Source organism: Osmerus mordax, chromosome 18 (genome assembly GCF_038355195.1).
Source record: "Osmerus mordax isolate fOsmMor3 chromosome 18, fOsmMor3.pri, whole genome shotgun sequence".
Taxonomy (NCBI): Eukaryota; Metazoa; Chordata; class Actinopteri; order Osmeriformes; family Osmeridae; genus Osmerus; species Osmerus mordax.
The window spans coordinates 10,833,167-10,858,657 of NC_090067.1; the positions used below are offsets into that span (position 1 = coordinate 10,833,167).

Genomic DNA, 25,491 nt, shown 5'->3' on the forward strand with positions numbered 1-25,491 from the left:
AGCAGACGTGCTGGTGACGTGGCATGAGTGGCGGAAGGGGTTGTTTGTGTTTTGGTTCCAAAGGGGAAGTTGCGAGAAGAAAGAAAGGAGGAGACGTGATCTGGGTTGTTGAAATTACTCGTAGGTTGTTCAGTACGTAACCGCAGTGCGCTAGCTAATTGTTTTTTTGTGTGAATACTGTTGTGGCCGTATTAAGTGTTCGAAAACATCTTCTCACTCTCAGGTATAGTAAGAGAAATTACCTGACAAGTTGCGGGTTCGAGCTCATCAGATGGCTAGTTAGCTAGAGCTAGCTCTATGCTAACGACGTTGACATCAGAGAAAAGCAAAAATGTTGCTTGCTAGCTAGCTAGCTACTGTAGGCCTTGGCCCCGTTTTGGTAGAAGCCCATATTGAGAGGGTTTGTTGTTTGGCAGCTCCTGGCTTGTTGATGTTCTGAACAATGTTCTTAGTGTGCTGTCTGCTGGCAGGCTGTTTTCGTAAAAATGTTGAGCAATAATTTGCGACGCCTCTCGACTACTTATCAACAGCTACGGCATGCTATGAAGCTAGCTAACTGTAGAACATTGCCAGTGTTACTAACATTGCTTTAGTGCTTGTTTTTATTATTAGCTAGCTATCCAGCAAGCTTGTTAATCTTCGTTTGCCATCCAGCGACTGGTACTGTAGACACTCGATTGTTTTTTAATCGGTATGTAAACAAAAGTAGCTAGGCTAGTTTAGTGCCTTTAGCATTTCCTTTGGCCAGCTAACTATCTAGCTTTCCACAGTAGCTAATGTAATATCGTGTACCAAGGCATTGTTTAGCACCCATACGTGACTCTGCTTTTGCTAGCTAACCGACTGCATACGACACAGATACACACATCCACAGGACTCAACAAGCTTGATGTTTCTAAACATACAAGCTATTTGATTAGCTTCGGTTTAGCAATCTATTTCAGTGTTGTAGTACATCATTACAGTGATCATGTTATCTATCGTTCTCGACTGGTAACCTATACATAATAGACCTTTAATGCTGTCACTAGCGTCAATATGTTTTGTATGTGAGTGTGACAGAGAGTTATAGGACAGTAGCTGTTGTTTCAGTTGTCTCTGTTGTTATTTGTGATAACCCAGAATTGTATCTTCCTTGATATTTGAACATCACTGCCACTCTTTCTTTGTACAAAGCTAGCACAGACATATGCCACCTTCTATGCCAATAGACATGTTTGCCATGTAGATTGTCATATATTTCCCTATCCTCCAGATAAGGTAGACACATGAGTGAATTGACGGTTATGTCAGTTGGGTAGGATTACAGATCAATTTCAGATACTGGCAAGCTGCTGTTGGATTAGCCGGTTTTGACCGGAATCACCCATGTTTATTTTGACCACTTGCAACGTTGTCAGGGAAGTTTGCCATCTCAGATGTGGCAGCTTGCCTTGGCAGTTTATGTCTTTCTCTAACAATGGATATGTCAGAAAGAATCCACTGAGAGTATCGTATGTCTCGTTCACCAGACAGCCTGTTACGAAAAATGTCTGGCCAGACACATTTAGCTTTAATCAAGAATACCACAACTAAGTCTTTTCAGCTCTCATCACTATGTCCATGGTTTCACCTGTCTCCCCAGCAGCTCAAGCCCTGACAGTGTGGTCGGACACGTGGGACGCCGGGGGACTAGGTCATGGCCAATCGGGGAGGAGCTACGAGACCCAACGGGCCCAACGCTGGGAACAAGATCTGCCAGTTTAAGCTGGTGTTGCTGGGGGAGTCAGCGGTGGGAAAGTCCAGTCTGGTTCTGCGCTTCGTCAAGGGACAGTTCCATGAGTTCCAGGAGAGCACAATAGGAGGTGAGCTACACACACACACACACTTAGTCATTTAGCAGACACTTTTATCCAAAGCGACTTACAAGAAAGAGCAAAAGGTGCATGGGTAAATGATCATAAACAACAAGATGGCCCCAAAGACAATGTGGGTAGAAACATTAAGCATACATTGTGAAAATCAAATAAGAGCCAATGGGTAGAACCAGAAGAGCATGTCGTTAAACAAGTTACAATCAAACAACATGATCCTCACACTCAGTACCTCTTCACTCCGATCAATATAACTTGCATGATTAGCCGAGGACTGTCTTCATCTTTGGCGGTTTATAGTTCCTTGCACTGCAGCAGGTGGTTACATGGTACTGTACTGGGACCTACTCTTTAACAGCGCTCAAGCCCATGTCTCTGGGAGTGTGTGGGAGTACTGCTAAGTGGTTAGGCCGTCATCAAGCTCTTTGTCCCTCCTCTCCCCAGCGGCCTTCCTGACCCAGACAGTGTGTCTAGACGACACGACGGTCAAGTTTGAGATCTGGGATACTGCGGGACAGGAGCGCTACCACAGCCTGGCGCCCATGTACTACAGAGGAGCGCAGGCTGCCATCGTGGTCTACGACATCACTAATGAGGTGCGTCTACCAAGCCAGCGGTCGAAACATATTAGTTTGCCTACCTGTTCACCTACCTCATCTATCAGTGAACTGACATCAGAAGTGATGATGATTTTTTCTTTCTCTGGGTTTTTTTATTGAATTATGCATGTGAATATTCTCTCGTGCCCAATTTGAAGTGTTTGTAATGCGAGCCCTTCTCTTCCCTCTAGGAGTCGTTTGCAAGGGCCAAGACCTGGGTGAAGGAGCTGCAGAGACAAGCCAGTCCCAACATCGTCATCGCTCTTTCAGGAAACAAGGCGGATCTGGCCAATAAGAGAGCTGTGGACTTCCAGGTGGGCTAAGATCTGAGTCAGGAATCTCACAAAAACCTTAGTGTGTCATAACAGAAGGTTGAAACACCCCTTCTAGCAGTGACACAGTGTACTGTCCGTTCACAGGATGCCCAATCATATGCAGATGACAACAGCCTACTCTTCATGGAGACGTCAGCCAAGACATCGATGAATGTGAACGAGATATTCATGGCCATCGGTAGGTTCCTCAGACTATACGAGTTAAAGGTTTCATCCGGGCGAGTTGTAAAAGTTGAAGGTGGATAACAGCGACGCTGTCACGTCTTTGAACCAAAGCAAAAGCTTAAAATGGTTATGTATATTCTTTTTTTGTTGTTGTTTCCCCTTCATCAGCGAAAAGATTGCCCAAGAGTGAGCCACAGGCTCCTGGAGCCAGTAGTGGGCGGAGCCGAGGCGTCGACCTGACGGAAACCGCCCAGCCCACCAAGGCCCCGTGCTGCAGTAACTAACACGTGGCTCCACCTCCCCTGTCCTGTTCTCTAACTAATGCGACCGACGGCCCGACTGCCACTGCAGCATCTAATGCGATGTCCAATCCAAAACTCAGATCTGCAGCAAAAAAAAACAAACCCGTATCCCCCCCTCCCTCTTCCCTCCCTCTTCCCTGTAGTCGTTTAAGCCCACATCAATCTCTCAACATCGCCCCCCCCCCCCTTTGGTTCTACTGTTACTAATGACGACCTCTCCTACCTCTCCCACTCGGGTATTTGCGCCCCCACCCCTCCAATTCCAACCCCCCGACACACACCCACACACCCTCAGATGGCAATACGGCCAGAACTGAGGACCAGGGCTCTTCCAAATAATCTTGTGTCTCCTGGGATGGCAAAAGACTTTTTCTGCGTTTCGATTTCTTTCCTTTTTTTTTGTTTTGTTATTATGGTTGCATGTATCACTATAAGGCCTAACATAAAAAAAATCTGTTTAAATGTATTTTCTGCGACACGAGTCTAGGGTGAAAAGAGGAGAGTACTGTCTCTAAAAAAAACCCTAATAAATTCAAGTGGATGCCAGGAAAGGGAAGAATATGGAGGAAGAGGGGCCCAGGGCCATCGTTTTACTCCAAGCTTGCCAAAGCTGGATCACTTCCTCATCAGAAGGATATATTCAGATGGTTTGTCAATAATCCTTGGGCTTTCTAGTTTCTCTCGTGCTCTATCCTTTCTCAGCTCTTTGTACCTCCGCCCGCCCACACACACACAGATCATATTGGCGCACTAGTATAGAGTGCTTCTCGCTGTAACTGGTGGCATCGTGCAATTGTTTACAGTATTTGGTCTTTGACTTAAAGTGTCTACAATGCAAAGCTTGACGTAAGCCCTTCACCCCCCCCCCCCCCCCCCAGTGTGACCCTTTCTTGTCGTGACCTTAAACCTCCATCCTGGGATGGGAGTTGGGTCCCTCTCATAGGTGTCCCTATCGGTTGATAGAAAGTCCTTGTGTTTTCATTGGGTTGATGTTATCTAGACATGAGTGGCAGACTAGGCTGCTTCATGAAACACAGCTGATTCTTTCACCAAGGCAGGTGGGGTGAGGGGAGTGAGTGATAAGTGGCTCTTTCAGTTCAGAATACTCTTCCACCCCTTATTTTTTTTAGGAAGTGTTTCTGACACACATTCATAGTGATTTGTTGAAGCACACACACACACAGGCAGTTATTTTTGTTTTTTAAATCCCTTCCAGCCCTGTAATAGAACACAAGCACAGCAAAAAGCTTTTTCACAACTTCCTGACACATGCACACACTTGTGTTCTTTCCAACCCCCCCAACACCCACATTTCTGCAAGATTAGAAAAACACACACCCCGACCCTGCACCCCCATCCGGTCAATATCTCCTGACAGATCTGTCTGACTCATGCCTTGCACTAATGACGCTCATGAATTTATCTTGTCATAATTACAGCCAGTGTGATATAAATATTATATATATATATAAATAATATACTGTAAATAGGGTGTTGCAATGTAGCCTACTTTTTTCGATTTACAATGGACAAGACTAATGCTTGCTAAGGAGTTGTCTAGATAATCATTAAAACAACTGTACAGTTACCAGAAAACATCTTTGGTCTGGGTCTGGAATTATGATTATGTTCTTTTTTCACAAAATGGTTAAATTATAATCAGTGGTGGTCTTTATAAATGTATGTAGTGTTATTAACAAAAAAATGGTTTATTTAGTGGTCTGTCTTGTACTTTTTCTCAAGGAAAAAAACTAAAACATTTCAACATTTTGATTTCTATTTTTTAACATTCTCTCATTTTCATGTATTTCTTTTAGTGGTTGTTCGGCTAGAAACACCTGTCCAGTCCTCCTCACAGATACTCTGGGTGTGTAGACTCTTATCAAAGCCAGGTCGCAAGTAGATTGGAAAACGACTGTCTTAACAAACCTCTATGGTGTCACAGTGACTATGTAACAACGTTGTAGGAACAATGTAATAACCTTGATGGCAAAAAAGACTGGCCGTGTCTGGGTACTAGCTCGTAGATCATCATGAATAAATGAATTAACACATAGGGATTTACATTGTATATGTTGTTGTTTTTTGTTGTTGCTGTGGACATCTAAGTGCGAGTCAGTGGGAAGTAAGAGATTGTTCTTTTCAGGGGAAAATCTTGGCATGACTTTCATGGTAAGGTATTGGTTCCCCCAGCCTAAAACAAAAAGGATAGATTAATAAAATAAAAAATATGAGCTGTTCAATGTATCCCTGTGTAAAGTGATAACTTTTGAGCATTTTTCATTCAATAATTGCTCATTTAACAGGTTGAATATATATAATCAGAAATCCTGGTTTCATTTGACCTTGAAATTATTTCTACAAATGGTTATGGTTATTTTTTGTGACCTCTCCCCTGAATATGAGTGGATTTAGGCCTATCCGTTTTGTGTCCCCTAGTGGAAGGAAACCGGACCTACAATGACAAATTGAAAAGAGGGATGAGCGCCATGTCTGATCCTCCGGTTGTGAATTAGAGAACCGGACACCTAAACGTTCAAATCCTGGGTCGGGGATCCCGTTTGAGCTCGGTATCAAGGATGTCCGAGAGCGCGGGGATTCAACAGGGTTCCCCGGCCATAGGTGCGGCCGGCTCGGCTCCGGCCGGTCCAGGATCCGGAGGAACAGAGAGCTCGGGCACCGCTGTAGGATCTGCACGTATCGCCGTAAAGAAGGCGCAGCTCCGCTCCTCCCCGCGTCCAAAGAAGCTGGAAAAACTCGGAGTGTATTCGTCCTGCAAAGTATGCTCCGACTGCTTAATTTGGGAATTTAGTGCCGATTTTACAAGATTTTTCCTTTGGAGCTTGTGCATCCGAAGCTTGTAATTGTTTTTATATAAAATGCTAGCGCAGCAAAGGAAGCCATTGCTGCACTAAGATTTTTCATTTGGTGATATGCACTAGTTATACGAAAGCCGTAAAGGTAGGCTGCGAGTAGAGACATAAAGTAACATTTCAGAATGATAGTCAGAGGCATCAGCTGTCATTACAATGCAATAGTTGTGCTTTCTAGACGGACGGCGAGGTAAACGTAAACATTAACTTGGCGCTTTGACAATTTCAGGTTACACAGAGGGAGTAGCTTACGCTAGGTAGTTGCGTGCGCACTGGCTAGAGAGGAGAGTGTGGTGGATAATTAATTCCACGGGAAAAGTGACAGTGTGTTTGCGAACCGTCTCTCACCCTACTGTGGTAAAATATAATGTGGATTTAGTGCTTTGATGCTTCATCCGCAACGAGAGACGATGTCTTTGTTTTGACAGGGTGACAGCTGCTGAGGGGGCGGAGTTTGTTGTTTTTCGGCGCATGTTCATGTGCGCAGCTCCAGCTGAAAAATAACATTTGTAGGCCGAGGGTTGGTCCTCAACGAGGTTATCATAGGTTGTCTTGGGTCATTTCGTCTCACCTTACTCCCTCCCCCCTCCTCCCCATGGCACACTGAGGCCTGGTCAATCACTACTCTTTGTGAAAAAGTTCAAACAAAACAAAGAAAACATGCATTAGATTGAACTGAAAACCTATTTCTAATATTCATCAAAGGTGTGTGTCTTTGTGTGTCTGTGCCTAAACCAACTAGGCTGAGGGTGCCTGTAAGTGTAATGGCTGGAAGAACCAGAACCCACCTCCAACACCGCCTCGCACGGACCAAAATCTCAACACTGTCAACCTGCAAGATCCCTGTCGAAGCTGCTCCCACACCCTGGGTATGACAGAGAGGGCACGGCGGTGTGTGTGTGTGTGTGTGTGTGTGTAAAGGGGGGCAATGGGGAAGCGGACTGGAATCTCTTGGTACAAAGGGATTAGAAGGAACTGGAAAGTGACTCTCAATCTTGATCTTTGTCTCCATTAAATCCTCTCTCTTTCTCTCTCAGGCGACCATGTGACCCACCTTGAGAATGTGTCAGAGGAGGAGATGAACAGACTTCTCGGCATAGTCCTGGATGTGGAGTACCTCTACACCTGTGTCCACAAGGAGGAAGATGCAGACACCAAACAAGTCTACTTCTCCCTCTTCAAAGTAGGCCTCAACTCACCATTACAAAGCCATTCCTTTAAAACAGGATAGAGCCTCTGTGTATTAGCCGTAAAAAGGAATAACATGCAAATGTCGTTATAACACTACCCTCGACACATCTGTTACATTTTCAAAGATTATATAGTAATTGGTATTGTGACAGCTCTATCTTGATGTCTGATGAGGTGAGTTGAATGAATTTGTGGTTGGAAAGGAGGGATGATGACTCTGATCTGTCTGTGCTCTGTAGCTCCTGAGGAAATGCATCCTCCAGATGGGCAAACCCATGGTGGAAGCACGAGAGAGCCCTCCCTTTGAGAAACCCAGCATCGAACAGGTCAATATAAACATTTCATTATAAATACCGTTAATCTCATAGTAGTATTATGTTTAAATGTAATCTAATCTCTCTCTGTGTCTCTCTCTGTTTCTCTCTGTTTTTACTCTGTCTCCCTCTCTGTCTCTCTCTGTCTCTCTCTAACCCAGGGTGTGAATAACTTTGTCCAGTACAAGTTCAGCCACCTCCCGTCTAAGGAGCGGCAGACCATCGTGGAGCTGGCCAAGATGTTCCTCAACCAGATCAACTACTGGCAGCTGGAGACGCCCTCGCAGAGACGCCAAAGAGCGCCCGCCGACGACATGGCCGGCTACAAAGGCAACTACACCAGGTTAGCCTGCGAGCGAGAGCGGGTGATGACAGGAAATGACACGGGGGAGTGTCTCAGACCCTGGCGCGTTTTTAATCGGGCTCGGTCACGGTGTGTTTTCTTGCAGGTGGCTGTGCTACTGCAACGTTCCTCAGTTCTGTGACAGTCTGCCGCGGTACGAGACCACGCAGATCTTCGGCAGGACGCTGCTGCGCTCCGTGTTCACTGTGATGAGGAAGCAGCTGCTGGAACAAGCCCGGCAGGAGAAGGACAAGCTGCCCCCTGAGAAGCGCACGCTCATCCTCACGCACTTCCCAAAGTGAGTGTGTCTCTCTCTCTCTCTCTCAAACACTCAGACGTACAAGCACTCCGTGTTGTGATGTGATGGCTGTGCCCCCACCCCACCGCTCCCCCCCTCCTCCCCCTATCAGATTTCTGTCGATGCTGGAAGAAGAGGTGTACAGCCACAGCTCTCCTATCTGGAGCGAGGACTTCTTGGCTGGTTCTTCAGGAGGACAGATCCCCGTCCACACTGGTTGGTATACACACGTACGCACACAAACATTCATGCAAGTGCAGGATTCAAGTCTGGTGCTTCATGCCTGTGGTGTGATTCCATCCCGTTTCCTGACAGTGATCAGCGCGCCCCCGGTGGCCAGGCCCCTGTACTACAGCCCCAGCCCAGTGTCAGTGGACCCGTCTAGTTGTGGCAGTGTCAGTCCTGCTAGGAAGACTGCCTCTGTCCTGGATCCTAGTCCAGGTAATAGACTTATCCTTATGAATCCTAAACAATATTTACTCTTCCCACATAAATGTAATGGGTATAAGAAAACCGTAAGTGTGTGTGTGTGTGTGTGTGTGTGTGTAGGGGGTGAGAAGCGGAAACCGTCGGAGCCCCTCCCCCACGATGACAGCAAGAGGCCCAGGATCGTGGGTGACATCCCCATGGAACTCATCAACGAAGTCATGGCAACCATCACCGACCCTGGTGCCGTACCAGAGGTAGACAATCGCAAGCAGCAGCACCACAAATAACCCCCTTTTTCTACTACACCCACATTTCTAACCAGCATAACAAAGTGATGATGATGATGATGGTGATGGCTGAGGCGTGTGCTGTGGTGGCTCCAGACCAGCCTGCTGTCGGCCCACTCAGCGAGGGACGAGGCAGCCCGCCTGGAGGAGCGGCGGGGCGTGATCGAGTTCCACGTGATCGGCAACTCGCTCAACCAGAAGCCCAACAAGAGGATCCTGATGTGGCTGGTGGGCCTCCAGAATGTCTTCTCCCACCAGCTCCCCCGCATGCCCAAGGAGTATATCACACGCCTGGTCTTCGACCCGTATGTACCTAGAACAAACAAACCTAAGAGTTACATTAGTGTCTTGTTAGTGACGCATTAGTTGTGAAGCAGTAACTTCTGCAAAAAAAACCTTACTACAGATAAAATTGTATCATGATATATGTAATTAAACTGGGCCTCGTTGCTTCTCACTGTTTAGTGCTTATTGCTAAAAAGTGCCTTGTAACATTAATTGGCGCATGTATTAAACGTTTAGCTGCATTTGTAAAATGACTCAACCTACATTAAGAGGTTCTGCTCAGAGCTAAATTTTGTTTCTGTAAATGTCTTCGTTCCTCTCAACTTCCTTTCGTAACAGGAAGCACAAAACGTTATCGCTGATCAAAGATGGCCGTGTCATCGGAGGGATCTGCTTCCGCATGTTTCCATCGCAGGGTTTTACAGAGATTGTCTTCTGTGCTGTCACCTCCAATGAACAGGTCAAGGTACGTTGACCTGCTTCTCACCATTGGTCAGTCTGTCATGACTGAGCTCTTATTGGCTAGATTTTAAAATGTTCTCATCGTCATTGGTCAGTTTTCCAATTTGAACACAGTGGCTTGTGGTTACAGGGGTACGGCACTCACCTAATGAACCACCTGAAGGAATACCACATCAAGCATGACATCCTCAATTTCTTGACTTATGCAGACGAGTACGCCATTGGCTACTTCAAGAAGCAGGTCAGTATATCATTGCGTACAAAAAACTCAACATTCTATTACAGTATGTCTTACGGGGGATGATAGCCTACATTATTTTATTCATGTTAGTCACAAGTATCTCCCTTTATTTGTCTCTATCTGCAGGGGTTCTCGAAAGATATCAAGGTCCCAAAGGCCAAGTATGTCGGCTACATTAAGGACTATGAGGGCGCCACTCTGATGGGCTGTGAGCTGAACCCAAGCATCCCCTACACAGAGTTCTCTGTCATCATCAAGAAACAGAAAGAGGTTTGTGTGTGTGTCGTCGTGTGTATGGACGAGAGAGAGAGAATGTGAACGTTTGTGAAATGAAATGTGCTCACTCTGTCTCTCTCTCTCTATTTCTCTCTCTTTCTCTCTCTTTCAGATCATTAAGAAGCTGATAGAGAGGAAACAGGCTCAGATCAGAAAGGTCTACCCTGGACTTTCCTGTTTTAAGGAAGGAGTTAGGCAGATTCCTATCGAGAGCATTCCTGGGATACGTACGTCTTTTAATTAATATTAAAAATTCATTCGTAGTCTTCATTGTTTAAGGGCAAACATACAGAGAATGTGTAATGCATTATTGGATTAAAAGGAAACAACTTATCTGGCTAAACACAACAAATTTGTATATGCAGGTGAAACTGGCTGGAAACCTGTAGGCAAAGGGTTAGTGTCACCTCATGCATTTTTTTATTGCATATAAATAGTTGTAAAATGAGGAATGCTTAGTCTTAGATAACTGAGGATAGGAAATAAGGCAAGTTAAACTTCTTATTTCCTGTTTGATCCCAGGAAGGAGCTTAAAGACCCAGACCAACTGTATAGCACCCTAAAGACCATCCTGCAACACGTGAAGGTAATACACAAACACGCACATACACCCCCCCTCACACACACACAACATGCTAGTCTCTAATTTCTGTTTCAGAGTCACCCGAACGCCTGGCCGTTTATGGAGCCTGTAAAAAAAACTGAAGCCCCTGGTTATTACCAAGTGATCCGCTTCCCTATGGGTATGTATAGAGCACAGGGATTTATTTCCCAGGGGACAGAATAAAACAGCGCACCTCTGATATAACAAATAATGTAATAATAAGTATCACTAGAACAATGTGTGAGTGGGGTTGCCGTTCAAGGTGGTCCAAAGCTTAGGTATAGCTTCGAAACGTTCAGCTTTTATATACCGTCACACAGCTATTGGGTAAATGCGTTTGAAGCAGGGGCGTAGCCAGAATAATCTTTTTGGGTAGGCCTAGAAAAATATGGATAGGCATCTTTTCAGTTTTTTTACTTATTTACTTTGCGATGTGCACCCGGTGCATAATTCTTCTGAGATATTTTCGTTTTTGGAACAAATTGGGTAGGCCTGTGCCTACCCGTGGCTACGCCTCTGGTTTGAAGAGAGGTCCAGTGAAGGTTGTGTTTACGGTTTCCTTCAGATCTGAAGACCATGACGGAGCGACTGAAGAGCAGGTACTACACCACGCGCAAGCTTTTCATGGCCGACATGCAGCGCATCTTTACCAACTGTCGCGAGTATAACCCGCCCGAGAGTGAGTACTACAAGTGTGCCAACCTACTGGAGAAGTTCTTCTACACCAAGATCAAGGAGGCAGGCCTCATAGAGAAATAGGACTGGTTTAGCCAGGAGCTGGGGCACGGTGAGAGGATGCACAAGGTGTAAGAGCATAGTGCTTTTCGTTCTTTTTCCAGCGTGTTTTTGGTGATCGATCGAAGAAAGGATTCCTTGTGAAATGAATAGAGTGGACCCTTTTCTTGTCAGTAGAATAGATATATATAGGAAGGAGAGTTGGGGATTTACCGGCCTGTTTTTCTGCTACTTCTCTGTTCCTCTGCTGTCAATCTGTCTGCCCTTAAGTTTTGGTTCTGCCTCTGCCTCTCTTGCTCCCTCTGCCTCAATGTTGACTGAGGTCATCAATGCCATACACTCATGTACTCTACCTGAGCAGTTCTTAAAGTCTTGCCTGTGAAGAACTGGACCGAGAGATGGGGAGAATGGGATTCTTTCTGACTGGTGTTGCAGTAATTCTTAAATTTGACCGTTTATGTTTGTGTCTTACTCGACACGTCAGCTAGTACACGCATGATACCATGTGTGACACATGTCCCTGTCGACAAGGTCAAGTTTGTTTAACTAGAGTTCATCCTGCCAAAACAAGGAAAAACATGTAATTTTAAACCTGTACAAATTTTAACTCTTTTTAAAGCTCCTTAATTACTTAATGTATATTTTCAATTTATATATTTTTTGTTTCTGAATTCAGAGAATGGGAAGCTGATTTTCTCAAAGCTACCCAGCTTAATGTCTTGTCTAAAGCCCCATAGGGGGTGAGTTGACCATCAAAATGCACTTATTTATTTTTCAAGCAAGTATTCAACATCAATTATGAGCAAATGAAGGCATCTTGTAACTTATGAAGGTGCTGGTTTAGAGAAATATACGCTATCAACTAATGGCTAATTTAAGTCTGTAGAGTTTATTCTTATTTATGTGTTGTAATTTAAAGGAATAATGCTCAAGAAAGTCTTAATTTATTCTTATTTTGTCCAACCGATGGAGATTGATACATTTGTACTTTGGAGATAAAGAAAGATTGTGCAATACTATGTAGTTTTGCTGTTTTGTAAAAATATGTTTGTACTTTTAAAACTTTAGGAAAAGATCTGGATTTTGTAATATGTCTAAAAGAGTTATTTCATGACCTTTGTACTATTGGTATTAATTACACGTTAATAACCTATTTTATAGACTGAATAAAATAGAGGGGAATCGTGACTCTATTTTTCAAATCGTCACATGATTTACACAATCCTCTATGGATCACAACCAAACGTGTATTTATTATCATAACACAATGCAGAATATACAAGAGAGGACAGCCCGTTGAACACACAAAGGCCATACATATTTACAGTAGTCATCAAAAAGCACTCCACAGTTCAGCGGTTTACCACATGAATACTACTTACTGGTATCAGTCAAAGTCATCGGAGAGGGAGTGAGAGGGTTGATATCACTTAACTCAAGTCATAAATGTTCACATTTTCAAAGACAAGGGACATAAAAGAAACATACAGCTGCCATCCATCACTTCACATTAATTAATTTAAAAGATTATAAAAACATTTAAATATGTAAGATCGACAAAGAGTAGTTCTTTATGAATGAAGCCATTAAAGACAACCCACGAACGATTCATTGTATTTTTCGGTCGGCTGCTGGCTGCTTTTCATCGAATTCCTGGGTTTCTGCTTGAAGATGGGAGACCGCAAAAACTTGGTGTCTGTGAACTTGTCTCCTCGTCTGAGTTTCCTAGGGTAGAGGGGAGCAAAAAGACAATTAAAGAGACGGAGAGAGAATGTTAAAATATCTAATCTCTGGACCTGTAAAGAAACAGCCAATGAACTAGGCATATATGAAAGGCATACATTTCAATGGCGTAATGTATTACTGTATATATTGAGTTACTGACGCAGTCAACGATGGCTCCTTGTAGTCGACCGTCATGGTGCAGCGGCGCTTGCGAGCGGGGACTGGGGTGGAGCACCGGTCAGAGGGGCGGGAGCTGGTGGAGGGGCGGGAGCTGGTGGAGGGGAACTTGCGATATGCTGCGGGGGACACATTGGTGATATCACACAGACTGAAGCCCCGCCCTGCCCTGACACCAAGCCCACCTGGGGAAACACAAGTGGTGAAGGAACAGGAGTGTGTTTAGAGATGAAGAGTGAGAAGAGTGGGGGAGAAGTGAACTGGACGAGTGACACGGTGAGCGCATTTGACCAGAGGGTTGAGAGGCTGGAGAAACGAGAGATGTTCCATAAACCAGATTCCCCACATCAGACTGGGCCTCACCTCGCCTGCATGGCTTGACTGTGGGCAGGGCGTGGGGCGGAGAAGGAGGATCGCCGAAAGTGGACAGGACGTCGTCGATCCTCATCATCTCTGCTTCCACACCGGGGGTGACAGGAAGTAGAGCCTCCTCTTCCTTTCTCTGGGGTTCTGGAACACATCAGACCCATCACCATCCTTCTCCCCCTAACTTCACTCAGACAGAAGTCATCATCCCTTCCTGATCAACTCTACTACTAGCTTGCTTCAGTCCACTCACCTGGTTGGCTCTCTGCTGCCTCCTCTGCCACTGGACCAGGACTGTCAACAAAGACACACCCGGGGGATTGTGGGAGATGCAGTTCTTCCACAGACACCATAGGTCTGGGACTGGATTCTTCTCCTCTAGTGGAGACTATACACACAGGAGATGAATATAGAGTTATATTTTAACGTGACAAAACTACAACACAGTCAAATTTGACTCGACCAATGACCACACTTAGATGGGAATGTCGAGGCATATGCAGGATCTTGTAAAAGATCAATCCAAAGCAGCTGCTTGCTCACCACGTTGTACGTTGTCAGATTTAGGGAAGAGGTTCTCCTTCTCTCGGCTGGCTTTTGGGGGGCGTCCTCGGCGAAGAGGCACGGCCACCGGCTCCTCCCGGGTGTTCAGTCTCCTGACACCCCTCTGAGGAACATAAGGGCTATCCTCTGACTCTGACGAAGAGGAACTGGACTCTGGAGGAGAACAAGGCGCCAGTGCCTGCCCCCGCCCCTTTTCTATGATCTCTTCCTGGATGGGCGTGGCTGGCTGGCCATCCTCAGCTTTGCCCCTGAAGGGCGTGAGGTGCACCGCCTCCTCACAGTCAAAGTCGAACGTGTCATTAAAACCAAGAGATGTGTTCAGTTTGTCCCCCTGTTGTGCAGGCGCCGCCGTAGCTCCGGCTTTGGAGCGCGTGGCCGACCTGTCGCGGCTTTTGGAGCGCGCTCTGGGTTTAGAGTTCTCCCAGGGCTTCTTGAGAGGAGCGCGGTCGGCCTTTCGCCCCCTCTCTGGCTTCCGTGCTGCAGGTTCAGGTTTAGGACGGGGAGGCTGCGCCTGTCTCCTCCGAGGCGGCTGTTGACTGATTGGTTTAGGAGGTGGTGGTTCTGGGGTGGAGTGTTCAAACTCCTCTGAGCCAATCGGTTCAGCCGTCTCCATTTCCACTTCCTGTGTGTGGTTCTTGGTCCTCCCCTCTCTTTGGATTGGGCTCTCTGCTGGGGCTCCTGCCAGGTCCTGCACCGGGCCCTCCAGAGAACCCTCCAGAGCCGTGCCGGTGTTCACCTCGCCGATGGAGCGGCGCTCCCGCACGCGCTCAGACCGTCTCCTGCTCTCTCCCCGTCTCCGCCTGACGCCAACGGTGCGGGGCAAAGCCAGCTGTACGACCACGTCATCCTGTCCCGCCCCTTCAGTAGCCCGAGGTTCTGAGAAAACAAAATACAAATGAATTGTCAAAATTAATTTGACAATATATTTCTCTGTATGGAGTAAAGCAAAGAGTCTGGACTAGATAGAAGGCAGATAGTTCTACCTGAGCTGAGGACTTGATCCACATAGAGCAGAGGCTTATCCAGGCTGGTGGGGCTCAACACTCTTCTGGTCGAGGATGAAAACATTGAGATTGTAAACATCAGAGGACAAGACAGACCCAGAGGATTGGTCAAAATCCTGTGATGATTCATGCCGGGTGAGCTTACTTACCCTGGCTTTGGAGGCTCATCCAGTACCTGCATGCGTCCACACAAATTCAGAAAGCGAGGAAAAAGACAAGAAGGGACAGTGAATTAGCTTTGTAATCTGTACGCTTCAGACACACACCACTAACACAACATTAAAAGAGAGCACTAAATACAAGCCATTACTTCCCCCCCTGAGAGGCAGCACACATATTCTACTTATTTCACACACACACACAAAAAATAAATAAACAAACATTAGCTGTCTATACCTGCTTGGCGTTGGTCTGAGCTTCCTGTTCCTTCAGCCTCCTCTTGAGCAACAACAGGTGAAGGAACAGGGCCTGCTGCTCCCTCTTCAGCTGCAGAACGACACCTTGAGCCTGACGTACCTTCTCCTTCTCCGCCTGCAGGGCCAAAGCCAGAGCCTTGTTGTTGAGCTGCACGCCTTTCAGGATGACCTGCCTCACATTGCCCGCTGGAGGAAGAGGAGTGAAGGGGACCGGGAAATGTAGTTGGATCATCACTATAGGCCTAACATTTATGGACGTTTGTTTTTGACGTTAGCTAGCTGTTCGAACCTGTAAGCAGTTTAAAGAAGTGTCATAGTATTAACTTGTGGATCTCACCGCTGGTTTTGTTGATAATTTTGGAGCGTCCTCTGTTTGTTGAAGAAGCACTGGCCAGCCGTTTGTTTCTCTTCTCCTTCATCTTCTCCTTAATATCTTCCAAACTCTGCTGGAAAGACTTCTTTTGCCCCCGCTCCCTAGCCATGTTTTGAGATGTATGTAGGTAGCTAGCTACCTCTGTAACAAAACGTAGCTAAAGCGATTGACGAGAGAAAATGCATGTTAGTATATTGCCACTTGTCCATCAAACTTAGCTCTAGAATGTATTTGGATTCTGGATAACGTTTTGCTAGCACTAGCTAGGCTAGCTACTAGAAGCTTGTTCGCAAAATGATGTAGATATGCAGGGAGTAGTCGGGGTATACACTGTGCCACAAACTTGTTTTCACGTCTTTCAGACGAAGACTAGTCACAACAACACTTCTAATCAATAGTTAAGGGCTACTGACCTTATTGTTTTGAGAAGTAGCAGTGTTTATTCAATACAATTTTACGTATTGATAACATGGGTTGAGAACAAACTAGCCGCGACGTCTTCCACTCCGTTGACATTCGAAATGTGCACAGCGAATCCTGATTGGAGGTGATTCTAATGCCCCACGTCACTTCCACCCAATGGAGGAAGTTGCAAGGCCACCACTAAGTGGCGCCAAAGAGTACAGAAGAACTCTTCTGGTGGCGCTACGAAGCTTGTCATTAGAAATGTTGAATAATTCCGGCACAATGGTGTATATATATTATGTATGACAGTAAACAATAAAATAAAGTAATGAGAAAGACTATTATTTTAATTTGTGATGGATACATACCTAGGGCCGTGAAAGTTTCATCAGACTAGTTGCGAGTCCTGATTTTAACCAGCATCTTGACAAAAAACATAAGCCTATATTACTGTCTTAATGTCTGTCTGCTGTTTTGGATTCTGCAGAGGAGTGGGATTAAAAACCATATAAGGTGACATTTAAGGTCTATAAATCAAAACATGTTTGTAAATCTCTTCAAATGCCCAGCATACCTTCCTCCTTAATCTGCTTTCTCCTTGTCTGTCTACCCCCTAACTCACGCTCACACAAACACACGCACACACACACACACACGCACACGCACACACACACACACACACACACACACACACACACACACACACACACACATCATAATACGTCTGCTGCTTCCATGCCATAAATAGCTGTCCCTCTCTAGTGCAGGTTCTGCTCCACAGCCCCTCCATAAATAATACATTAGAGTGAATACCAAATCATGATCTCATTTACTTTCCTCTAGAAGAAGTCTTAAAGAAAAAAAATTGTAACTTCAAATAGTCAAGCGTACGTGCCTATTCTGACATGGCATATGTAGGGGCACACCCTAGATTCGTCAAGACCCTTCATCTGAAGGTTCTACCAGGCAGTTCGTTGAATTCACAGTTTGGTTGGTCACCCACTGAGAACATATGACCTCTCAGCACACACTGCTGTTAGCCAGCAAGACATGCATGTTCAAGCCAAATACATATAGAGTCATTTCTAGGGTCATTGTAATATGGTGGCAGATGTATAATGGAGCATCTGTTGTCTCTGACAAATTTGAACATATTCCCGTAAATCGTGTAACTTTCTATGATACTAGTGTTCAATTACACCTTTTTGTTTATGTGCTGTTAGGATCATTCTTGATCATCAATTCAACAAGCAACCAAGATGTTAGAGAGAATACATCAGGGATTTTTATCTCCCTTTATTACTGTAAAGGTCGTCTAAATGTTATCACTGTCACTTCAGTCACAGCTTGGGTTCATTTTGACTGGCAGTTTGTTTGTGTGTATGTGTGTGTGTGGTTATGTGTGGGTGTGTGCATGTGCGTGTGACAGACTGAGTGATCTGACATATAATTTCAGTCAATGGGTGAAATGCCACTGCTTTTTGGGAATCAATTATAATTGGTGTATGTGTGTAAATAAAACAGATGTCAAGGGAGATTGGTTGTTGAATGGGATGAAGGGAAGGAGGTAGTCTGAAGGATCTTTTCTGATAGATCAGCCCTATTGGATGGATCGTCGAGGGAGAAATATTCAAGGAGAGATCGAAGTCTTGGTGTGGCATCAACCAAGTGGACTGTTACAGAGGCAGAAAAGGACAATGGTGCAGAGGTCTCCAAGTGAAACAGTGTGCCATGTTTCTCTCATTAGTCCGAGTCAAAGATGGAGATCTTCCAATCGTAGTTCAGTAGGCGACACCTCAAACAAGGCCCTATGCGATCAGACCACAAGATCAGGCTGTCTCAGCCAATCAGAGCCCTGTGTTACTCAAGCCACTGGAAAGGTCAGTGCGTAGCTCTGCCACCTTCCCAGATGAAACACATTAGCTCTAATCTTTGCGCAGCCTCCCCAGGCCAAAGATTTATGCAAACACAGCTTTTAATGTGGAAAATGTGGGAAGCCAAGCAAGCATTTATGATAATGAAATCATAACACAGGAGAGCATAATCAGTTCCCAAGGCAAACACTAAAAAGAAACAACCATGAAAATCAAGGATTAAGGGTTTATAGTACTACAGGTTTTTAGGTCCCAGTAAAACAGATGCCTCTCACTGACTCCCTCATACACAAAAACCTATTGTGGCTCAGGCAAAATGGAATTCCTGTTCCATTTGAATTATGTATCATCACTCTGTTGTGATGTCACAAAACCTGTGATGTTACGATGACATCCTAAAAGTAACATCCCTAGCATGGCATATTACCAAAGCATCAACATCCAGTCCAAGATTATTTTTATATCATACAGGACTAACATAACTCATTCTAAAGGTTACTGTACAGACAAAATCATTCAGATTCTTGCTCGGGACGTCGCCCACATTGTGTGATAATTATTGTTATTTTTAATGAGTAATGACAATATACCAAAACCATAAGGTGAAGATGTGGGGAAAGACAGAGAGAAAGACAGAAAGAATTGAAATAAATAAATAAAAGAAAGTGAGGGGAGAGCCGGCTCTGGCAGAGGGCTGGTGGGGGTTTGGGCCTCTGACAGCTCCTGGGATATTAAATATTACACTGAGGATCCCCCACACAGATGTTCACAATCAGCTCCAGAGAATTAATGTGAGCAAGATGGCGGGACTGCCAAGAAAGATGAGGAAAGACTGAGATGCTGCTGTGATCGAGTGAGAGCTAATTTTCTAGCCTCGCCAACAGATATTAGTCTTGGAGAGTATAACTTTGCTAGCTCGGGGAGCAGGTTTTAACGTAGCCAGAGTCGTCTGGTTGACCTCAAAAATACAGATTCCTCTGCGTCTTTCAAGATAAGAAGAGTCAATCGAAGAGCAAGAAGATCAAAGGTCAAGGGAAGGAGGGAGAGACTGAGAAATGCGAGTAATGTCTACAACTGTCCTTTTTACACAGTGTATTTCATGTTCATATGGGAAGAAGTTTTCACAAACTTTGGTGTAATACTAAATAATACTCAACTTCTTAGGCTGGTCATTGCAGCTGTCTTGGACAAGACTTGCGTCGTTGTTCACAACACCATGATTTGGGCAAGTAACTGAAAACCAATTTCCTTCTTTACAGCAGATTTACACGTGAGTCAGAACAGATTAAAATTTTGTCTACGTTTGCAGAGCCTTACATATAGCCCGAGGTTTGAACCTCATCTCTCAGGAAATACATTCCTGCCTTGATTTATCTGTAGAAGCAAAGACTGTGGGGGGGGGGGGGGGGGGGGGTCGGCACAACCTGTTCTTTAAGTAATAAATGATTGAAGAACGATCTAGTTTTAAGCCGCATGAAGGATCTATGTCTCTTATTCTTTTTCAGAAAATACTTGAATGAGAACCAAAAAGAGATTATGCTAAGCTCCAGTTCAGTAGCAGTGTGCTTTAGATGTCCTGAGGTCAGTCTCTCAACTCAGAGAGTTATGTGTTGGGAGTACGTGCTCCAATCTCTGTCTCTATCTCAGCGTCTGGGTTCCATGTCTGCCTTTGGCTGACTGTGTGTGTGTACATGTGTGTACTTGTGTGTATGTGTGGACATGCGTCTGCCTTAGTCTCTGCTGAGTTTTAAATCTGAATGAAATGTATCAATCTGTTTGCCAAAATCCTCCTCATTGATTGAATCCTCAACATCCACATATATTTTATTGAAAATCCACAGGTGTTCAAATGTAAACATAAACACGCACACACACACATTCACACGCACGCTCGAACATGAGCACATAGAAAAAAGAGGCAGCGCATGGAATCAAACCAGAATGAACCTCCAAAAGATCCAAAGACAAAAGTGTGTTTCTCATGTTTGTCTGTTCTGTATTTATATCAGTAGTCCACTGTGGTCCACTGTGGTCCAGCTGTGGTCCAGCTGTGGTTCAGGTGTGGTTCAGGTGTGCGTCAGTACGGGGAGAAGAGCACAGGTGTGCGCGCTGACCGGATCGGCCCAGGGGGAGGGTGCAGCAGAGCCTGGGGGAGTGTTTGGGCCTGGAAGAGGGCGGAGTTGGGAGTAGAGGCGGGGCGCAGATGGAAGGGTGATAGAGTTGCCATGGCAGCAGCGGAAGCAAGAGAAAGATGCCGTTGTAAAAGACAGGAGGCCAGAGGCTTGCCCAGGTCCTGTTCCTTCCTCAGAGAAAGACGCACCTAGACAAACACACACACACACACACACACACACATGCACACACACACACTGTAAATGAAGGATCTCCACAGAAGATTAAACATAGCCAACAAATAACCAATAAAAAGATCAATGATAATGATATAATAAAGCAGCCTGAAGTCTGTAGACAGTGCTTGAAGTAGAGGGTTTATACTCACAGCCTGTTGAGTCTGGCTGCGCTGGGTGGGACTGTAGGGGCTGAATTTTGGCTTGGCTGGTTTACCTGCAGCTCTGTCTTTATGCCTCCTACTGCTAATGTGCTGGAGGAGGGAGGGAAGGAGGGAAAGAGAGAGAGAGACAGAGAGAGAGAGAGAGAGAGAGAGAGAAAGAGACAGAGAGAGCGAGAGAGCGAGAGAGCGAGAGAGAAAGAGAGAGAGAGAGACAGAGAGAGCGAGAGAAAGGGAGAGAGAGAGACAGAGAGAGAGAGAGAGAGAGAGAGAGAGAGAGAGAGAGAGAGAGAGAGAGAGAGAGAGAGAGAGAGAGAGAGAGAGAGAGAGAGAGAGAGAGAGAGAGAGAGAGAGAAAAGAATTTGAGGAACAGATTCTCAAGTCCAGTCTGGTTGAAGGTTAGACAGATTTAACCTTGAACAGGAAATGAAATGTCCTCTCTGTTCACAGCTCCAGATACATTTGGTATGTCAGTGCCTGGATTCTTAAATGTATGCATATTCAAGATAGGGGCGGAATGAGAAAGGAATTTTGACTTTGAGCGACAGGCTTAAACAGATGGCTGAAACCCATCAGGCTCACAATAGCTGATGAACTTTTGAATATTCATAAACATCTGTCCCAAGTTAAACTCTAAACAATCCACATTACAGTGACAGCTTCAACAAATTCACAACACCAACAGGGTTGCTATCAGCATTGTCAGATGCTTAATATAACAGCCAGAGTGTTGGGTGTGCTTTATTTAGGCCACCTGTCAATTCTTACTGTAAAACCAGCAGACATAGCACAAGTTGAGAATAGCAGTGTGACATCAGAAGTTTCAAGTTGAATTGGGAGTTCACTAACATTTGAACCCAGGTAAAACATAAGACAGACACACTGTAGGCAAATCAGAAAAAGATCATCTGTCTCTGACTGTGTCCCAGAAAGGTAATCAGGTGGAGTCAGGTGGCTGAGCGGTTAGGGAATCGGGCTAGTAATCTGAAGGTTGCCGGTTCGATTCCTGTCCGTTCAAAATTACGTTGTGTCCTTGGGCAAGGCACTTCACCCTACTTGCCTCGGGGGAATGTCCCTTTACTTACTGTAAGTCGCTCTGAATAAGAGCGTCTGCTAAATGACTAAATGTAAATGTAATCCAGCATTTGGCTAGCAGCCAGGTCACCTGCTTGAGCTGCGTTTCGGAGTTGACGTGCACGTCACAGATCTCACAGTGGAATGTTTTGTTCTGGAGGCCCGTTAGTGCCTCGGTGGGAGCGGCCATCTTGGCTTTGACCCCTGACCTGGGGAAGGACTTGATGGCTCCCTCCCCACTCCGGGCTGCCAGCATGGTCTTGTGCTTTGTACCTGGAAAGGTCAAAAGGTCAGGGTCACTCAGGTCAAGTGAAGCAAAAGCACCAACACACCCACTTTTTTCTCTGGGTGTGTCTCTCTCTTTTTATCTCTTTTCCCCCCTCTCTCTCTCTCTCTCTCTCTCTCTCTCTCACACACACACACACACACACACACACACACACACACACACACACACAAACACTCACCGCTGTTGTGAGCCTGAAGCTGAGAAGCAGAGTTCACAGCGACTTTGCAGAGGGAACAATACAGAAGTCGCATCGCTTTCTCTTCCTCCGTCTCCTCATCCACCTCCCCTCCCGCCTCCTTGTCCATCTCCTTGTCTAAAGAGAGGGGCTCAGCGGATACCTCGGTGGTTCTGGGTGGCAGGCAACTCGGCAGTGCTGCCTCTGTGGCGCTGGGTGGTGCCAGCTCAATTCTGTCTGCGCCATCTGCAAAGAGACGGAATCTAGTTTACTGTGTGAGTGTGTTTGTGTGTGTGTGTGAGGGAGAAATGGAGGGAAGAAGAGAGAGTGAGATACACAGAGAGAGGAAGAGACAGAGTTTAGAGGGAGAGAAACAGAGTAATTTATTAATGGGGTGAGAGTTTTTATTAGAGATTTTCAGATTTTCACTGCAATACTGCAGTGGTTCTTAATGAATTCCGCTATTACAAATCACTTATTTTCACACACTCCCATCACAGCTGCAAGTATGTACACACAGACGACAAAAAATTTAGCGTTAATGAGCTTAACCTCAAAAATACTTTATTTTCTATTTCTCGCTGCCTCGACTGACTGATGCTTTTGTATTCCCTGTAGAGTCCAACTCTTTTTCACGACTATATCTTTTCGTGCAATGTTTTCTACCGAGAAGGTATGATTGTACAATATGTCTACCATATGTGCTGCATATTTCATGTTTTGGTTAACACTAATTGGAGAACATTAATTATTCTACTCTGTCTTGTTCACAAGCTCCAGAATTGCCCAAGCTTTTGCAAGGCAGATAAATTGTGTTTTGACGAGTCCTCTTCTTAGAACTGTTTAAACAAACTATCAGAGATTTAACACAGTTGTCTTTGGCTGTGGATTATTTATGAGGCTCATCTGGCTCTCTAATCTTCGGTAATAATCAAAAGATTTCCCCGGGGTCTTGCTTCTCAGTGGTTAAATGAAAGGCTTTGCTTTGAGATGATTGCCGTCCATTATCAGAAGGGGTAACTAACTGGGAGAGTTTTCCCCCCCAGAGGGTTAGGGGCAGACTTTGGAATTCATACCAGGGTAATATTGATAATTATCACTGCCTTGCTGAGAGGCTTTGTTTGTCATCCTTCAGTTGAACAGCCATAAGACTGTTTGTTAAAGTAATCTTCAGAAGGCTCCCTACTGAGACCCACCCCCTCAAACTAATTCTCTCTTTGTCCTACTCAAATAATCACTCTTTTGCTCTCCTTCTCTCTCTTTCTCATTGTCTTCCTCTCTCTATCGAATGCAACTTGGACTCCTCCCATGTGACACAACCCAGCTCTCCCCTTCTCTCTGAGGGATTCTGAAACACCACATACCCCTGCGCGCAAGAAAGCACACATGCACTATCAAACATGCCCACGCATATGGTTGTGTAAAGATAGCCACTCACATTCTCTTATACTTTCTGCAGTAAAGCGTGTACTTTATAATAGGGAGGCCTCCTTTGGTTGACCTCCCACACAGTTCCAAACATACTGCCAGGGCTTAAAACACACACAGAACCTTTCAGTGCTGCCTTCTGTTTGATCTCTGGAGACCATTTGATGAAGGTAAATGCAGACACAGAGAGGTAAGAGGATAATGCCTAACCTCACATCTCTCCATGTGATACTGGAGGGAGTCTACAGCTTGATCAAACATCAGAGAGTTAATGTTGTGACAGGGAAAATAAGTCTGGTTGAAAATGTAGAAGCCGAAATGATCAAAGATCCTGGCCCTTTTGTGTGAGTTTGATGTTAGCGCACATTTATACACTCTCACACACACACACACACACACACACACACTCACACTCACACTCACACTCACACTCACACTCACACTCACACTCACACTCACACTCACACTCACACTCACACTCACACTCACACTCATACACAGCTGTGTAACCTGTGTCTGTGTTGAGAGGCTGAAGTGTGGTTTCCTTGGAGACCGCGTCGTTGCTTTTAGACTTGCAGTCAGGAGCATCTGTAATTTTGAGCTTCTTGGCGTGTTTGGTTCCGCTGTAGTGGGACGTGGCCTGGCTCTGCAGAAGGGACAGGACCACAACCAGTCAAACAGCCAGGAACGGTATTCACACTTACCAGACTATCAGAATCAACCTAGAAAGCCAGAAACAAAGTAAAAATGCATGATGTATTCAAGCAATGTAATACAAGTGCTTGCAATTAATGGAAAACAGTTTGTTCTGAAATACTTGCAAATAATGGAAATCAGTTTGTTCAGAAGTATTTGCAAATACTTGCAAATAATGGAAATCCGTTTGTTTGGAAGTACTTGAAAATAATGGAAATCCGTTTGTTTGGAAGTACTTGAAAATAATGGAAATCCGTTTGTTCGGAAGTACTTGCAAATACTTGCAAATAATGGAATTCAGTTTGTTTGGAAGTACTTGAAAATAATGGAAATCCGTTTGTTCTGAAGTACTTGCAAATAATGGAAATCAGTTTGTTTGGAAGTACTTGCAATGAATGGAAATCAGTTTGTTCTGAAGGGTTGAGACTCCACCCACTTCTGAGTTAAACTTCAGTTGACATACGCTACAGGAGCTAGGCGCCTTCCTCAGGGGTGTGGCCACTCTAGGCGCCTTCCTCAGGGGTGTGGCCCACTCGAAACCCTGGGCCAATCAGAGCTTTGTGGGAGGTGGTCCATCTGAAACAACAAGGGTTATCAGTAAATTATTTGTCCAGGACAGAAGAAGTCATGGTGAAGTGAATCATGAGATGTTGAAACCAGAACGGACAATTAGAACAAGCGCTGGGGGAGAGCAACGACTTGAAGGTGAGACCAGTTCCCCAGCACCACCCCCTCACAGTGAGACCAGTTCCCCAGCTCTACCCCCTCCCAGTGAGACCAGTTCTCCAGCTCCACCCCCTCACAGTGAGACCAGTTCCCCAGCT

General features: G+C 45.2%; 3 protein-coding genes and 1 pseudogene across 9 annotated transcripts; 2 read left to right on the top strand and 2 right to left on the bottom strand.

Moving 5' to 3' along the window:
• On the top strand, nucleotides 1–5,318 carry rab5aa (RAB5A, member RAS oncogene family, a). 7 transcript variants are annotated; one of them, XM_067255490.1, is made up of 6 exons: nucleotides 1–120; nucleotides 1,628–1,844; nucleotides 2,298–2,449; nucleotides 2,644–2,766; nucleotides 2,872–2,965; nucleotides 3,121–5,318. In XM_067255490.1, exons 2-6 carry the CDS (start codon nucleotides 1,679–1,681, stop codon nucleotides 3,234–3,236), a joined length of 651 nt encoding a protein of 216 aa, XP_067111591.1. In that variant the 5' UTR covers nucleotides 1–120; nucleotides 1,628–1,678; the 3' UTR covers nucleotides 3,237–5,318. The 7 variants fall into 7 exon arrangements, with proteins under 7 accessions (XP_067111591.1, XP_067111592.1, XP_067111590.1 ...); XM_067255491.1 differs by having other exon boundaries at nucleotides 73–132; XM_067255489.1 differs by having other exon boundaries at nucleotides 90–223.
• Nucleotides 5,319–5,769: 451 nt separating this feature from the next.
• kat2b (K(lysine) acetyltransferase 2B) lies at nucleotides 5,770–12,780 on the top strand. The gene is made up of 18 exons (XM_067256385.1): nucleotides 5,770–6,034; nucleotides 6,870–6,996; nucleotides 7,165–7,310; nucleotides 7,558–7,644; nucleotides 7,794–7,975; nucleotides 8,082–8,273; nucleotides 8,386–8,489; nucleotides 8,589–8,714; nucleotides 8,823–8,956; nucleotides 9,086–9,294; nucleotides 9,614–9,740; nucleotides 9,867–9,977; nucleotides 10,104–10,247; nucleotides 10,366–10,480; nucleotides 10,619–10,649; nucleotides 10,776–10,839; nucleotides 10,912–10,996; nucleotides 11,423–12,780. Exons 1-18 carry the CDS (start codon nucleotides 5,834–5,836, stop codon nucleotides 11,614–11,616), a joined length of 2,379 nt encoding a protein of 792 aa, XP_067112486.1. The 5' UTR covers nucleotides 5,770–5,833; the 3' UTR covers nucleotides 11,617–12,780.
• Nucleotides 12,781–12,828: 48 nt separating this feature from the next.
• Nucleotides 12,829–16,326, bottom strand: sgo1 (shugoshin 1). The gene is given in 9 exon segments (XM_067255813.1): nucleotides 12,829–13,317; nucleotides 13,478–13,679; nucleotides 13,858–14,004; nucleotides 14,114–14,248; nucleotides 14,404–15,300; nucleotides 15,408–15,472; nucleotides 15,578–15,603; nucleotides 15,810–16,030; nucleotides 16,182–16,326. Coding segments are annotated over 9 exon segments (1,977 nt in total). The 3' UTR covers nucleotides 12,829–13,178.
• Nucleotides 16,327–20,313: 3,987 nt separating this feature from the next.
• The window catches only part of LOC136962145 (zinc finger protein 385D-like), a 6,109-nt pseudogene continuing 931 nt past the window's right edge, over nucleotides 20,314–25,491 (bottom strand).

What these genes read in the sequence shown, in the direction of transcription:
- kat2b (XM_067256385.1), top strand. Translation starts at nt 5,834, where the DNA reads ATGTCCGAGAGCGCGGGGATTCAACAGGGTTCCCCGGCCATAGGTGCG. An exon ending in TACAAAGGCAACTACACCAG is followed by an intron (nt 7,976 to 8,081) that starts GTTAGCCTGCGA and finishes GTTTTCTTGCAG; the next exon opens with GTGGCTGTGCTACTGCAACG. An exon ending in ACACGCCTGGTCTTCGACCC is followed by an intron (nt 9,295 to 9,613) that starts GTATGTACCTAG and finishes CTTTCGTAACAG; the next exon opens with GAAGCACAAAACGTTATCGC.
- rab5aa (XM_067255490.1), top strand. Translation starts at nt 1,679, where the DNA reads ATGGCCAATCGGGGAGGAGCTACGAGACCCAACGGGCCCAACGCTGGG. An exon ending in CCAGGAGAGCACAATAGGAG is followed by an intron (nt 1,845 to 2,297) that starts GTGAGCTACACA and finishes TCCTCTCCCCAG; the next exon opens with CGGCCTTCCTGACCCAGACA. An exon ending in TCTACGACATCACTAATGAG is followed by an intron (nt 2,450 to 2,643) that starts GTGCGTCTACCA and finishes TCTTCCCTCTAG; the next exon opens with GAGTCGTTTGCAAGGGCCAA.